The sequence below is a fragment of the Rhynchophorus ferrugineus genome, unplaced genomic scaffold, assembly GCF_030347505.1.
Source record: "Rhynchophorus ferrugineus isolate W39M unplaced genomic scaffold, kcgeb_rfMv2 rfM10, whole genome shotgun sequence".
Classification (NCBI taxonomy): domain Eukaryota; kingdom Metazoa; phylum Arthropoda; class Insecta; order Coleoptera; family Curculionidae; genus Rhynchophorus; species Rhynchophorus ferrugineus.
In genome coordinates this window covers 25111197-25128826 of record NW_027472589.1, presented here as the reverse complement: position 1 = coordinate 25128826, position 17630 = coordinate 25111197, and the positions used below count along the sequence as shown (strand labels likewise).

The 17630-nt window shown below is 34.3% G+C and overlaps 3 protein-coding genes across 3 annotated transcripts in view; 1 reads left to right on the top strand and 2 right to left on the bottom strand.

Moving 5' to 3' along the window:
• Positions 1-4302, bottom strand: part of Arl4 (ADP ribosylation factor-like 4) — an 82654-nt gene extending 78352 nt beyond the window's left edge. The window contains exon 1 of the mRNA XM_076416242.1: positions 4081-4302. The gene's annotated coding sequence lies outside the window, so the exon portion shown is untranslated. The remainder of the gene's footprint in view (positions 1-4080) is intronic.
• The window catches only part of LOC143203911 (protein yellow), a 94311-nt gene that overhangs the window by 37133 nt on the left and 39548 nt on the right, over positions 1-17630 (top strand). The gene's annotated exons all lie outside the window — the stretch shown is intronic.
• Positions 6570-14537, bottom strand: LOC143203407 (methanethiol oxidase). Its single transcript, XM_076415526.1, has 7 exons — positions 14398-14537; positions 12048-12394; positions 11833-11992; positions 11631-11772; positions 10199-10299; positions 9878-10148; positions 6570-6888 (listed from the first exon to the last, which is right to left on the bottom strand). The coding sequence occupies exons 1-7, from the start codon at positions 14411-14413 to the stop codon at positions 6654-6656; spliced, it is 1272 nt and encodes a 423-aa protein (XP_076271641.1). The 5' UTR covers positions 14414-14537; the 3' UTR covers positions 6570-6653.

The following is a 17630-nucleotide window of genomic DNA, read 5'->3' as shown; positions in this document are numbered from 1 at the left end:
ATCAAGGAAAAATAAATAAACTGAAAATTAATTAACGTCGTGAAGATTCTAAGAGGAACCTGGAGACACAAAGAAGTTGTATGGGTCATTCACTTCACAGTGAACGTATGATGTCACATATAATAGAAATAAACATAATATAACACATACGTTAAATAGATAACTAGTTAATTTAATCAAATCAACAAATGAGTAATGCAATTTTAGTTCAGAGTTATTATAAATATCTTCATAACTATTTAATATAATACATAACACTAGAAAATTATTTTATTTAAATTATTCTTTTTTTATAACAACATAAGTATTAGTATTAGCATATTAAACTACATTACTTATTACAAGAGTTTTACCGAACAGTTAAAAAAGTTCTTCCCAATTATTCAATACATAATTTACTGACCTTGTATTGCAAACAAAGACGTCGTGTTGTTGTATCTGTTAACTACCGAGGTAATGTTATTAAATGGCTTGTTATTTGCGATGAAAATTCAAATATTCTTAATTAAAGATAAACAATCGAAGAGAGAAGTTCTTATAAAAGAAAAAAAAGTTAAACAATCATTGGATTTTATTAATAATAAGGTTGCTATTAGAGTAAGACAATACATATGATACAAATATATACAATTGATAAACAATATATAGATATGGAGAAACATAAGAGAACAAAAAATGCAAAATAAGCACAATACAGTAGGATAAACAATTGTAGTTGTAAAAAGTTGTAGCCCTGTTATGCCTGTGTATGGTTAAGTAAAAAATGATAATTATCTTCGCCAGCCCTGAAATAATCTAAATATATCAATATCACTTAGCAGGCACTTATTGATTTAACAAGTTCATGAAAATGAGGCATTCGATTTCTAGTTATTAACGGCAAATATTTAAATTTAATGATGATGTTTTAGGTTGTTGATTAAAAACATTCAATACAAGACAACATTATGGTTGTAACAGAAACCACAAATAAATTTAATAACAATTAAAACGTTGACATACACTGGACACAAATAAGATGGACTACTAAATGTTTAAATTTAATCCAAAAAATATGAATAGTGAAACCACAACATATCCTAATTATTTAAAAAAAGGATAGTTAAATATTTTATAACAGAAAACGCAAAGAAATTACTAGTATGAATTATTAGCACTAGTATAAACATAGTGTATTAAATTACTTATTATTTAATGTTCTTCCTAATTATGTATATAAACTTATATCATAAACAACGAGGACATTGCATGTCTTGTTATTAGCGGCAAATATTTAAATTGCTATGAATTAAAGAGGTTCAATGCAAGACAGAACGATGGTTGCCATAAAAACTACAATAAATTAAATAATAATTGACTTTAATTGACAATGGATACACTTTAATAGCGAGGTACTAAATTGTTCAAAATAATTATTATTAGTCATTAAAATTCTAGCTAATACTTTACATTTAATTAAATAAATATCATAATTATGGTATCAAATGATAACATCAGTATATAATATATAATTTTAATATTCCACGTCAAAGTATTTGAAGAAGACAAAAGAAGTTGTTCGTTCTGAAGATATTTTTAAAATATGTAATTTATTACTATCTAGTGCCTGTACAGGCTAATTTGTCATTAAATAATTAGAGTACTTTAAGCAGATAATACTGACGAAGTAGTACTTGGTCTTACTTACAAAAGGGTAATTCGGTTGTTGAAATTCTTGTTAACTACTAGTCCCTATTTACCTCAATAAAGACTGTAATTATTTTTTTATAACATCAGTGTAGTATACAAGGCAAAGAGAATTTGTTTTGTTGTAGATATTAAATTTAATTGAGAATCTGCTGATTGATAATAAAGATAAAGATATAGTTAAATATTCATGACAAAAATATTTACACAAAGAAGCTGTATTGTTTGTTATTGTATGTGTGTTACTGTATTGTATTGTTATTAATCTTAATTGAGAAAATAGAAATAAATACAAAATGGTTTCGTTGTGTTGATGAATAGTGGAGATGCAGACAGATAAGATTAATAGCCATTTAAGATATAGTTACAGTATTTGAGGAAAACAAATGAAGTGGTTTTAGCAGTTGTATTCTGAGGATATTTTTAAGAGATATAATTTGTTTCTATTTGGTGTGTGTACAGTCTGATTAGCCATAAATTATTATAGTACTTTAAACAAAGAAGGTACTGAATTGTTAAAAAAATAATTTAAATTTCAAATTATTTGTTATTAGTCATTAAAATTCTAGCTAATACTTGACATTTAACTCAAAAAGATTACAATTATTTTTATGACACCAATATAATACACAGAACAAAAAGAAGTTGTATTGTAGTAGTTATTAATATTAATCAAGAATAGTCAGTCAGTTGATTAATAGTAAAGATAAAGATGTAGTTAAATATTCATATCACCAAACGCAAAGAAGCTGTGTTTGAATTATTAATTTTAATTGATGAATAATGGAGATGCAGGTAGATATGATTAATAAGTATAGCCATTGCTATTTAAGATATTCTTAAATAATCCAGGTCAGAGTATTTGAAGAAAACAAAAGAAGTTGGTCTAGCATTTGTTTTCTGAAGATTCTAAATTGTTATAAATATTGAGGATACATTAAACAAAGTATATCTATCTACAATAAACAGTGTTGCTAGTGAGTGTCTTTTAAATAGCCAAAACCTTTTAATTGAAAACGATTTTAAAAAATTGGTAAAAGAAGTTGTTGTAGCGTTTGTATTCGGAAGATTCTTTAAGAGATGAAATTTATCATTTTCTAGCGCCTGTACCTATTAAATCGCCATAAATATTGAGGTTATATAGGAAACAGATCATATGTGTCTATAATAAAAAGAGAACAAAGAAATTTTGTTAACATTATTACTAGTCGTTTAAATAGCTCGAAACTTTTTGTTGCAAGAAAAATTGCAAAATGTAACAAAATAAGTTGTTGCATTTAAATTAGGAAGATTTTTTAAGAGAGGTAATTTGTTTTTTGTAGTGTCTACATATTTTAAATTAGTATAAGTACTGAGATATACATTAGATTATATCTGTCTACAATAAGAATAAAACAAAGAAGTGTTATGATTACTAGTATTTTCAAGTCTCAAACCTCTTTTGTTGAAGAACATTTGAAACATTTTTTAAAAAAGAAGACGCTTTTAACATTTCTTCATAATAGATTTTTTAAGAGATGTAATTTAATATTTTCTACTGCCACTACATTCAGAATTGATGTAAATACTGAGTGTGCATTAAACAGAGTATATATATCTACAGTAAAAAGAAAACAAAGAGCTGTTGTTAACATGGTTACTAGATTTTTAAATAGCCCCAAGCTTTTTTTTACTGATATCATGGGTCTGCGTCCAATTAGCCCGGCTGATAGGCGACTTATCCCACATGAGTTTGAGACTTTATTGTCGACGGATGTACCGGAGGCCGAGGCGGCCCACATGGGCCCGCTCAAGAAAAATGGTTAATACTTCGCGTGCCTTATTAGGAGATGGTAGGCCGCGTTGTCGGTTCTCGGACACCGTCGCTTATTTATCAGATGATGGTGCAACGTCGCTCTAAGCCGAAATACACAAACGAATAGAAAGTAAGTACATCGCAATTAAATGGTACGCGCCGGACTGGAGAGTGAGAGAAAGAGAGACGAAGAGAGCGATTCCAACCGTGGTCCATCAACCGGCCGGATGAATCTTCCCGTGCTCATCTTAACTTACCTCCCACCCCCAGCCCCGCGGCATCCAATTTTCATCGTTCAAAAATTCCCGGTCTGATTCACGCATCACCTGAAGTTTACCTGATGCAAAACCCTTCGCGGAAAAAAGGTTCCTTCGAGATTCCCCACGTCTCTTGATCGTATCGATTTTTTTGTGTGTTGAGCCTTCGCGATTTGTGCGGGGGACTTATTATTTTAATTTTTAACGAAGGGTGATAACCCTTTCTGTTATCACCGCTCGATATCGGGGTTTTCGGGTCGAATTCGAAGCGGTTACCGTCGACTATCGTGCAGCACACCAGTCAGGAGCAAAATATTGATTTTTTGTTGATAAAAAACAAACCTTGAAGGCCTTGATGGAAGGGCTCTCGTTTCGGAGACGTGTCCGGGATCACAAAGACGTCGCACAGCACCAGTTAGACACAGAACGCACGCACACAGTCGCGGAGCGAGGGTCTGTACGAACGTTATTGGAAAAAAAATCGCCTATTGTTTCGGGTACCGTCCACAGGACTACCGTCACCACCGAGGTCGGAGTGTTTACTGACGGTCTCGGTGTCACTTCGATTCGATGATGGTTTCTCGGCTCGGCGCCATCAGGTGGAGCGATCCTGGCCGGGTATGCACGAGGATCGACGATCGATAAAACGAGCCGTCTGTGCCATCTGTTGGGTCTAGGCGGAAGATCACCGGTGCGATGTAGAAGAATCCTTTTTTGTTTCTAAATATTTAGGTGAAGGAATTTTACTCAGAAATTTTGCAATGGCCTAATGGCCCAGTGGATGTAATTCACTAAATTAATTGGTTGGAATTTGTGATATAGTTTTGATTTTTTGATGTATTTGAAAGGTACTATATTCAATACCAGACAATCCAGCGAACTTCGAATCCAAAGCGATTTGCGGTTAATACAACCCCCTCGCGTGTTTATCGGCAGCGGTTTTGTCAGACCTGATGGCCACATTTTGGCTGTTAGGTGAAATCTGACCCAATACTATTTTGAGCACTTTGACTGAATTATTGTTCTGAAAAATAAACGCTTGCAGTTCTTGGACAATTATTTGCTTCATCGTTAGATTGTGAGCACAACACAATTCCGCCGCCAGGTTGTCTATAAAATCAACTTGTTAGAATTGATGATTGCATTTGGAAGTGGTAACGGCATTTCTAGTTAGTGATAAATGTGCTCTTGTATCTGCAAGATTCTGTTAACTTAATTCTGTTACAAAATTAAATGTTACCAAAGAACTTTTATGATACAACATCTTATGAAGGACATTTGAGAACGACTATTATAGTTTTGAATGTTGTTTAACAATCTGATGGTCTGACCAATTATGGCACTTTTACTTCTCCACCGGCACAGCATATCATGATGTATGGCCCTTGAGAGAATCCTTAATTGTTGGTAAAGCCAATGTAATATAATATATGAAGAATTATTAAATAGAAAAAATATACTTACGCCACTAAATATCAGGTTAGGCGTGATGAGATTGTATTTCATTGTACTGGATAAGAAAAGAGTATTATCTACATAAGTTTACAACACATTTCTTAAGCTGTTTTTTGTGTAGTGGTGGTAGAAATCGTTCTAGGCAATTATAATGAATTAAATGATAAAATAGTCTTCAAAAGTTCTGAAGCCAATAATAGCATAAAGTGACATGATCTCTAAAGTTACCTAAATAGAGTTCCTGAGAAATAGCCCTTTCACAATGATCTTAAAAATCTAAAGTTCTAGAGGAAATGTATCAGGGTAGATGGGACTTTGATGTGATAGCAAATTAGTGCTGATCTTTAAAAGAATAACATATAAAAGGGGTTCTTTTGAAATATAACATTATTTTGCAATTTTTTTTTTGCAGAACTTTTTTGTATACAAATAAAAACTAAAATAAAATGATTAGTAATTAATAGCGATAAAAAATGACAAATAAACTTCAACCACTGTTTGAGCCTGTTTTTCTCCTCATTTTCCGTCAGGCAACATGTGACATTTAAAGAATATTTCTAATCAAGATCAAATCAAGTTGTACATCTTCTTAATATTGTGGCCTTCTGTTATATTTTTTGTCTAAGTCGCAATGTAGATCCACAATTAAATCATATGAACTAGGCTGATATGTATACAACATAAAAGAAATATATTAGTTAGAAACTTATATTTGGACGATCATCACGGTATCATATATTTTCCATGTATCGCATCTTGTAATAAACAGTAAAATATATAATCTTGTACAAATATACTGGGTCTTCCTTAAAAACCATTGATACTGTCCTGTGTTAATGTGTGCCTATATAATTATGTCCATTAAAATTTTACGTTTCCTTCCCTTTAGGTAAAACTTATAGTTAAAGTTAAAGTGTCTACTGATCTGACGTTTTACGATACTCCCAACTTGACCTAAATTCAATGAGTTTTTATCAGCCTATTATAAAGCATACTTGGCTTTACATTGTTCACATATAGGGTTCCAGGTATACCAAATAAACTAATAATGATGCCAAGATGTCAAAACAATGTTCTTCGATAAAGTACCAATTCAGATCACCACGTAACCAACAGGCAACTGCACGATGATCTCGAAATCAAATAGATTTACTTAGTTGTCCAAGATGTCTCCTTAACACATGAAATAAGGTTATTAAATCACAGCAACGTTGAAGCAATACAGCTACTGGACAGCACACAGGAAATCAGAAGATTGTGCGAACCATACCACATTTATTTGTATAGTGTATATATAACAATCAAACATTTTAATAGTTATTTCTAGGGTTTTTTGCCTGGTTGGAATATTACAGATCCCAGTAACGAAAATACCCTTCTGTCATATATTCTATATTTTATATAAATAATCCACATTTTAAAATTATTACACAAAAAATTATTACAGGTATCACTATTTCTTATTCCGTCGCTAACCAAATATCAGACGTGCAATCTCCTCCAGGATACCTCATCTCGTGGGGTAACAAGGGACCGTCATCCCCTTCGGAAAAGTCCACCACGAAGTTGGTATCCAACGTCATCCCTCCGTTCTCGATATCGATATCAATTTTTACGATTCGTCCTCCTTCCTTCATGGTTTCTGGGTAAAAATGTTTGTCCCAGGCAGAGTACAAACTGGTACTAATATACAGCCTGAAATATCCGTATAGGTTAAGTTAGTAGGTGTAGCTTAAGAGAATCCTGTATTAACATGAATATTATATAATATATAATATTCATGTTAATATATGTATTATATTTATATAATATAAACCTTATATTATATATTTTCGTTATCGATATATATTGGTGAAAAGCAAAATACCATTATAAACAACTGTAAATGACCTATAATTTAGTATATTTATCTAGAAGTTATTAATTTTCGGTATTCATTACTTTTCTTGCTACCGATGTTCATAAAATAGGTTTAAAAACTTATGGTGATTCTGCTCCGTCATTTTGGTTTAGTTTGGTAATTTGAAAGTGGTGATTTTGATGTCAATGACAAAGAATGGCCTGGAAACTAAAAAAATCGAAATCAATGAATTGCAAAACTTGGATGGAAACCCAGCTCAAATTCTCAAGAAACTTTCAGACAGTTTGGAAATTGATGAACTAACTATTTCTTGGTGTTTTTCATGCGATGAAAAATATCAAAAATGAAGGGAAATCAGAACAATGCGGATTGGCCCAAAAAAAGAAATTCGTCTAGTTTTCTATAGCGTATTGTTATTGGCGGTGAATTGTGAATCTACTAAGACAATTTCAATTACAAAAAGTTATGGGTTGGTCCACAAAAGCCAGCAAAACTGATACTAAAGCAGGATATTCATAGCCACAAAGTCTTGGTATCTATTTGGTGGGTTCGTCAAAGTGTATTATCAGCTGCTAAATCCCAATGAAGCCTTTGGTAGAGATGTTTACCAATGTCATTTGAAATCATCAGATGACAACATCAATAGCCAATAACAGTCGCAAATTCATTCTCTTGCAAGTCAACACTCATTGTTGAGCAACGCACGTTGCAAAAGTTGTGAAGGATCCATACAGCTCTAACCGTTTCTGCCAGATCCAGCAGACTCATCAGACATGGAGTCTTCTAACTAATTACCACTTGTTTAGATTAATGCAACATAGATTGGCTGGCATAAATAATTTTTGCGACACCGTGCTATTATGTTGCCATAAAGGCGAGAAAGACATTGTACACATAATAAATAATAAATAACATTTTTACAACTGACTTTTTCTCTATGAGAATATTACATTGCTGGTGAAAAAAATTCTACTTGCGAGATTTTCTAAGAAAAGTGTTGCTGAAAATATATTGTTGAAACTTGGAGATGTTAGAAACTTGGTGTGCCTATTATAATAATATCAAAGCTATAGTCTATTCAAAGTTTATTTGTATATGCGAAATCGAAATTTGTTACGTTAAAACGTCGCAATGTTGCCGCATGAACTTCGAGTTTTAGTTCAGTTTGGCTTTAACATACAACAAAATTCTAATCTAAATAAAATAATTGAACAAAAATGTTATCAAATATAATTTATTTTAACATTATAGTACATCTAAAAACTATAATTAAATATACAGCCACAATAGCTATAACCTCGTATCACTATTGCTTTCAAGAATTTTGCACAAGCCTGACTACTGGACGACTTTTTTTATTAATCTCTTAGAACGTCCACAATCTGCCCGTCGGCAATAAGTATTATTATATGATTTAAGTTATATAATATAACTATCCTGACATGTAGTAGATCACTTCAGTAAGTAATCTACTGTACAACTTATAATCTAGATCTTATACTAGATACTATTCTAACTTATCTTAAAGTCTATCCTAACTTATTTTAAAAACTATTCTAGCTTATTCTAGAGATTAATAAGTCTCACTCTGTGTGTCTATTAATCAGATCGTATGACAGTTTGCGTTTCAGCCTACGCACTTCATTGTCATCGCGCATATTTAACTGTTTGACGAGTGCATTGGGATGCACTAATAGTCCTTCAGAGTTCTTCGCACTAACACTCCGAATCACATTCGTTATGGGTTCTATGGGGATATCACGCTGATTCAGTTTGTTGGACACGTAATATGGGCCATCGACAATGAGTCGTAACACTTTATTCTGGAACCTCTGGAGGATATCTATGTTTGATTTGCTAATAGTACCCCACAGTTCAATACCATAGGTCCAAAAGAGCTTAAGTATTGACTTATACAGCAAAACCTTGTTATCTAATGATAATTTAAGTTTACGCCCTATCAGCCAGTACATTTGGTTTAGTTTAAGCCCAAGCTGCTTGCGTTTTGTAACTATATTTTTTCCATATCAAACGTCGGTCGAAATGCATTCCCAGATATTTAACGTTGTCTGCTTGCGGAAGTTCATGATTATTCAATTCTACTGAAGGACATGTTATTCTACAAAGAGTGAATCTGGACGACTTTGACAGGCTCATTCGTTTACCCGTTCGAACTAATCAGACAGCATTGTGTCTCTTTTTATCTAGAATAAAATAGGAAGGAAAATATTGTCTAACTCTAAAACGAATTTACAAATTACGGCAGGCAATACGTCAAACATCTTGATGACGCATATGCAAATAAACTTTGAATAGACTATACAATCAACTTGATGCAGAGGCCTATTTGATCAACAGAACAAATTCGCAATTGAGATAGATAGTCGAAGCTTAACTATAAATAAGTCATTATGGAAGATCGACAACGAATGTAAATAATACGCTAGAATCGATTATTCAAAGAAAATCTATTATGCAAATAGAACGAACGAAATTGCACCATATCAAACCAAAATATCACTTTTTAACAATTCGTTCTATGAAGATACCCAAAAATGATATGTTCGAAGATAGCTTAAAGAGTAGGTCGTTTTTCTTGCATAAAATTTAATTGGCTAGAGAGACCGAAAAAAGTAGTAATCACAGACCCCTAATGCTTGGAAAGAGAATAACTTTCGATAATTAAATTTCTTATAAAGTTTATCACAATTAATCACCAGTGGTTTTTAAAAGAATATTTCAGGTAGAGTAATTTAATTCACCAGAAATCAGCTTCATTATATCATAGGCAATCCATATATAAATATAGAGATCATCAATTACCTTTTGCCATCTAATGATAGCTGCAACATCTGTGGACCTCCGAAGAATCGTTTGCCTTTGATATATACAGGCTCCGGTTGGGTACTCAATTCTGGATCTTCGAGTACGTTTAAGTCGGAATCTGATAGTATTTTACCACCAAGGAAGATCTGATCGACGAGCTTGGGATGAGCTCGATCGGTGATGTCGTACTGTCGAACGTCTCCATGCAGCCAGTTGTTGAAGTAGAGGAAACGGTCATCTAATGATATGAGAATGTCACTGATGAGACCTGCAAGTTATTCATAATGTTACGATGAAGTATAATATGGATAATTTAACCTCCAATGTAATTTGATGTCCAGCCGGAAACTTTCTTTGGAGGCACTTGAATGACGTTGTCGGCTGTCCAAGTTCCATCTGGTTTCTTGTAAAATCTGTATTAATTTAAATAATAAAAATAAATATAAATAAACAGTAACTGAGAAATTAATTTAGAGGATTTCAGTGTTTTACTATATTAACATTTTTCTTCAAATGCAACGTCCCGTCTAGATAGCTTATGGTTGTAGTAAGAATCGATTGTATCTTCTTTTGTCACTTTGCTTTTAATTATCGTTCGAATTGTATTGTATTTCTGGAACATCTAATGATGCAGTTGTATGGAATTGTTTCCCCAAATTGTGTCACCAAATTCCAATAGTCTATGGCTGAACAACTTAATATCTGCAATATGGTTTTCGTGGCTCTACACTTTACACCGTGAGCTTTTGTCCAAATTCCAGTAGACTAGTTTAATTCATAGATATTTCAGTCCTCATTTGGCGGCTGTACACTCTGAACTGCGATGTTCGTGTCAAAAGAGGAGTCCACAGACGGGTGTTTCCTAGTTTGTGACTAACAAAGCTAATGATCACTTGCCAGTAATCATAATAGTTCATTTAATTATCATCAAGAAAACTAAACATGTATAATACCAACTAACTGCTGATAACTTATAGAACACTGATATTGGTTAGAGGAAAACTGAACAGTTTAATATTCCTAAACAACAGTAATAGACATCAATTTCTATATTACCTTAGAGTTAGATTTAGAATAAGATCATTTATTGAAGTAGTTTTGTACCTGACATATTTATAATACTTATCATAATAAATACTTATAGCCCACGGGGTGGATTGCTGAACCCTTGGGGGTAATAATAACAACAAAAAAATTAAAAAAAACATCATATATCATCATGTAGAAAGAAGAAACTGTGAAAAATCTGGCAACAAGCTAGACTAGAAGGAAACAAGTGAAAATTGCTTAACTCAACAAGAATTATAAAGCTACTCAACAAAAAAAAACAAGTAAGAGGTATTTAGAAAACATAATGCTAACTGATGCAACAGAATATTTTCTCTGCGAAGCAGCAAAAAAGAACACCCGCAACATAATCCATCCGTGAAACATAGTTAAAATGTCTAAACATCTAAAAACATATTTAATCCATTCTTGTTCATTATATTCGTAGATGAGGAAGACGATATAATTGATTTTCTTAAGACGAATTTAGCGTTAGGTATGTAAAACGAACAATAATGAAAGAAATGAACGCAAACAGTTTCCGGATTTGATCTAATAACTTTAAAGGAGGATATTACAGGAATTCTCAGAAAAGCGTTTCAAATTAGTAACATTTATGTTTAGTGCCATGTTACAACTAAACTTAGTATTGCCTTAGTACTTGTAAAGCTTCCCAAATCATTATTATTCTCAAAATAGGGAAGAAATCAGAAGAATCATTGAACTGCTAAAACCTTTCTTCCACGATTTGGGCGGCCCCCATTCCGTGGAGACCATGACGTCGTGATAGGGCTGATACCAGAAGTCGTAGTTATATTTGGCGGCTTTCCCCTTCACCCAGGTGCCTGTTTAAATTAATTTTAATTAGTTTGGTTAGAAGGGAGCGAATCCCGTCTTTGCATCACCTTTCACATTAAATGTTTTGCCATCTAGAAGGACGTAGTCGCTTTTTCCGTTGCCCTCTAAGTCACCCATAGCCGATATCATTATTTCACCGCTGGCCAAGCAGTGGGATGTGTGGAGAGCCGTGCAGTTTGTCACATTCACTTCCTCAGGTTCTATAATCTGGAAATTTGAGTAATATGGATATAAAATAACCACGAGTGGATTTTACAAGTACTTTGTGAAATGAGGGTGCTCTGGGGGTTTTTCCAGTGTCCACTATGAATATACGATTGGAAACCAACGAGGGAAGTACCAGCTTGTCGCGTTTACAACACTGCGATGATCCGTGACAACTCGAACAGATGTTCCAGCCGCTATGATGAAGCTCGTTGTTTGGTGCTCCAGTTCTCAATCTGTGGATGATCTTGCAGTATGTTGGAGAATTAGGGTTCACATCCACGGTAGCTAAGACGTCTCCTGTAGTTTTGTTCGGATCGGGTTGCACAGCAACCACGTACAATATTTCTTCTCTGGGTCCTTTTTTGATAGCGTCCAAAGGGGACGCGTATCCAGGCCCTAGACCTATCAAGAGTTATAGAATATGTTAGAAAATAGCATTGTTTCTTTAGTTGTCAGAGTTATAGTTAATAGCAAGCTGACCCAGCAACCATTGTACCACCTAGCAATATCATCAATGAATATCGTGTTAGATTTTTAGTTAAAGTCATTTTAATTTAACTGAATTTTATTAACGTAATGAAGTTAATACAATACATTAGATTTATTAACTTCAATAATTTATTAAGATAATATATGTAAAGAAAGTAACTACCAATAAAAGCACAAAAATCAAATATTTCAGTAATGTAAATAAAGTTTGACAATGGAGAGGTTAGATCTGTGTTACGCAAAAACAAAATTACACAAAGGTTAACGGCATGCTACACTCCTGAGCAAAATAGAGTTTGTGAGCAAGACAATAGATCTGTAGTAGAAATGGCCAGGACAAGAAATGAAACCAGAGGAAGAAACTGTTAATAATGAGTCACAAGATTGTGAGACAGACAGCGAGAGCACCATTGAGGACAGTTCAGAAGAAGAGTTTGATGATATTTCAGAGCTTCAAGAAGAGGGACTTGGTGGCAGACTAAGAGATGGGTCAACTTTCAAAAAGTCTGTCTTTGAATGGTTATATTCTAACAGTAGAAAGTTTAGTCAACACAAACCAAGTTCATGAGACTTATGGGGCATAATAATACTTATCAAGCATAATGATTGTTTTAAATGGAAGAAAGCAATGGACAAAGAGATTGATTCATTGAAGGAGAATAAAACTTGGGAACTTGAAGACTTACCAAAAGGTGGCAAGGCAATACCGTGTAAATGGGTCTAAGTATAAAGTATAAAGCTCGACTCGTTATTAAGGGTTTTAATCAACATGAAGGGGTCTATTATAATCAGACATTGAGCTCGGTTGCTAAGATGACAACTATTCGATCAATTGTAAGTGTTGCAGCTTATAAAAAGATGCATCTTGGACAGTTTGATGTATCAACTGCCTTCTTGTACGGATAATTAGAAGAAATAATTTACATGATGCAGCCAATTAGCTACAGTGATTATACAAACAGAAGTCAGATTTTCAGAGTGATTGAACCTGATCCGTGTTTGTATGTTAGTGTATGAAGTGAACACGGTAGATAACTGTTCATAGTTCTATATGTGGATGATGGATTAGTAGCGGCTACTAATCAGGCGGACTTGGAGCTCTTCCTCAGACAGCTGAAAGCAGAGTTTAGGATAACAACAGCGACCGCAGCTTACTTCTTAGGCTTAGGAAGGAAGAAGATGGCAGTATGAAAATTAGTCAAGAGGCATATGCTAAGGATGTTTTGAAACGTTTCAACTTTTCAGAGTGCAAAGCACTGTCTACCCCAATGTTGAAATTTGGAGAAACTTCACAATCAGGGAAAGGAGATGCAAAGGATGCAAAGCAGAAGTTTCCATACAGAGAAGCACTCGGAGCCTTAATGTATCTAATGCTTGGGACTAGACCAGATCTGGCCTACAGTGTGAGTGTCTTATCTAGATATTTCGAAAACCTTACCGCTGAAGACGTAACACAAATGAAAGGGTTCTTCGTTATGTGAGGGATAACTAACTACGGAATCACGTACATATCGAATCCAGAAAGTGTTAGCTTGGAGTGCTGAACGATGCAGATTTCGGAGGTTGTTTAAAAACAGGTCAATCAACATCCGATGTTGTCGTAAAGTATTCTGGAGGGGCAATTTCATGGTTAAGTAAAAGACAAGCTACGGTGGCAACTTCAACTACTGAAGCTGAACTGGTAGCTGCAAATGAAGCTGTTAAGGAGATTGTTTGGTTAAATAGATTGTTTTGCAGGATCGCAAGGATTCAGGATGTTCCAATCTTAAAAATCGACAATTCTGTTAACCTTGACTGAAATATTGTCGAATAGAAGAAATATTTAAGACAATTATACAATACAAATTAATATAATTACTATGTTTTCGATAAATTACGGTTAACAGAGCGACAATGCAGATCTGAAAATACTTTACCGTTGTTTGTTGACATGATTGTTGCTTAACGTGACCGACGATGCGCTGCGAACACCGCGAACTTCCCGAAAACAACTGGGAAATATATAAATACGAGGCAATATATCCCAGAGCTCGTACCCGATGAGAATTCGCAATATAATGCGAATATAGCACCGATAAAATTATGGTAAACATAAACGCTGCTCTGGGAAAATATTTATCTTTGCCGCATTTTTGTCATTTACTGTCGTTAATTTAATGCAGTATCCGATGGATACGAAATACGACGTTGTGTATAAGTCGCGTCCTTGGTACAAATTCTAATTGTTTTGTCTACTTTTTTAAAATCACTTCACACCCTCTGCCACATGAAAAATTTACTGTTAAGGAAGTAAAACAAATAATACCCAAAGAAATCAATTCTAAAAAGCTCCTGGCTTTGACCTAATAACTCGGAGAGTCTTAAAAGAGCTGTCAGGAAAGTACATCAAATTAATAACATTCATAGTTAATGCCATGCTAAGACTTAATTACTTTCCTAGCCGTTGGAAAGTGGCTCAAATCATTATGATTCTTTAACCTGGGAAAAAAATGAGAAGACGTCTCCTCTTATCTTCCTATAAGCTTGTTACCTGTGATCTCTAAACTATTCGAAAAACTAAACATTAAGAGACTCAAAATGGTCGCCAAGGAGAGAAATATTATTCCAGTCCATCAATTTGGCTTCCGTAATAAACAGGGAACAATAGAACAAATACATAGATTAGTCAACTTAAACGATAAAAAATATTGCTTCGCTGCATATCTCGATATTTCTTAGGCCTTCGACAAGGTGTGGCACACTTTTTTTATTGTCAAGCAGGGTGACGAATACACTGACCTACTCATTATATTCGTTTGTTCCGCAGAACAGTGTTCTTGACCCATTGTTATATCTATTGTATACAGCTGACCTACCGACCTCTCGAAACACTACTGTTGTAACATATGCTGACGATACAGCGGTTTTATCATCATATTGGAGGATCCAATATCAGCTACAAGATAACTCCAACTTCATCTTAACAAAAACGAATTGTGGTTAGAAACGTGGCGTATAAAAGCAAATGAAACAAAATCTACCCATGTGACATTCACCCTTTATTGAAGAACATGTCCCTGAATAATCATGAACTTCCGCAAGCAGACAACGTTAAAGAGAAAACCATATAGTGACGAAAAAACAGCTTGGGGCTAAACTAAACTAAATGTACTGGCTGATAGGGCGTAACTCTAAATTATTATTAGGTAACAAGGTTTTGCTGTATAAGTCAATACTTAGGCCCAGTTGGACCTATGGTATTGAAAGAGTGCGTGGTAGTGCTTCTTTCTTAAATTTAATATAGGTTTTTAAAAATTATATTCTTTTAAAACCAATGTCTTAAAGGTTCATTAGACATCTTCGTGGGTTATCTTTGAAATATGTATATCCTATGTTTCCTAAGAGTGTATGAGGAGACTTACATCCCTCAAAGAGCTGCATATCCTTAGGCTGTGTTCTTTTCGAAACGGAATCTAACAATATATTGTTTTTCATATTCTGAAACTTTTTAGTAACAGTTCAGTAACAGTAACGCTGTCGGTTTATAACCTTTAATTATTATCACTAATGTTTTGAAGAATGTTTTAGATATTTGACAACAGGGTCGATTAGTACCAACACAAATAGAATTTCATACACTGATTCTGTTACATGTTCCGAGGCATCAGATAACCTTCTGCCTCTTTTTGACTAGGAGACTTTTAATAGTAAAATGAGAAGGTTAAATCTTTACCGAGTTTGAAACGAATAATATATTTTTACAAATTGTATTGGCATTGGATGTTTTTTTAGAAGAACTATATGTGTTTGTACGTATTTTGTAATTAGCGAAAATGCAAAGTATCACTGTAAAAAAATATTAAACAACCTGACATAACTGTTAACTTCGATGGTTTTGATTTTTCTCTATATAGAATGACAGTTTTCCTTTTAACTAGTACTATTGAGTTATTCAGTGTGTGAAGATGCTAATCACGGAACGTTTAAAATTACGCTTTCGACATTCATTACTAAGTTGTTTAATTTGAAAACATCTGCTGCCGAATCCCATCAGGCACTTTTAACAACTTATGGTAATGCTACTCCGCCATATCCTAATTGTCGGCTTTAGTTTCAACGATTTAAAAGCGATTACTTTGATGTTAGTGACAAAGAGCAGTCTAGAGGATAAAAAAAGTTTAAAGTTCCAATACTATGAATTGCAATACTTATTAGACGAAAACCCAGCTCAAGTACTCTTTCAGATGGTTAATACTTGATGAGTTAATTGTTTTCAGACGTTTACATGCGGCGGGAAGGGTTCAAAGGATTATAAAATGGTTACCAAACGAATTGACTGAAAATTTCGTTTGGCATCGTTTCAACATTGCGGTTTCGTTGCTTATAAATTAGATAAACAAACGTTTTCTGTGCGCGCTGGAAGTGACGATGACATGTAGATGTGTTTGGGAAGTTCCAAGTGCAAAATGTCATAGGTCAATCATGGTGTGCTGTCCTTTTTCTTGTTCTAGCCTAAAACCAGGCGGTGGAATGCATACGCATACCTGCTCGCGGAGACTTGCCCTGGAATCACAAATTGGACCGGGTTATGTGGGACTGCCTCTGGGCTTACCAATATATTAAACCGAAACCGCCTCACAGTTGACCCCTGTGGATCACTACTGCTACTGCATTAAATTTGGGGGTATGGCACCCGCTAATCGCGTAGCCGTTATTGGGCACGAGGACCCGGCGATTCTATTGATTCACAAACTTGAGTTAACACGCGACTGGATACTGAGAAGTTATGACTGTAGCGATGGATGAGGTCTTTTCAGCCTGGAAAAGGTGGGGAGCTTAGCGGTGACGCGGTGCTAAGCTCCCAGCATGCTGACCAGCTCGCGAACAAGCGCGTTTTCAGAAGAACTTGAGCTGAGTTGTTGTTTGTGGAATGATTGAGATATGAAGTGTTTGAGGAGTGTCAGTTTCTCTATGAATTTGATTATTTCTGACAAACCATGGAGCATTTAAGATTCTCCTGAGAAGCTTATTTTGTAAAAGTTGAAGCCGCTTGACCTGGTTGGGTGTAACAAACTTGAAGTAGACATTAGATCCGTAGAGAAGTACGGACCGAATTAACATCTTGTAAAATAAGCATTTGATGGAGATTGGAAGTCTACTAGAAGGGCAG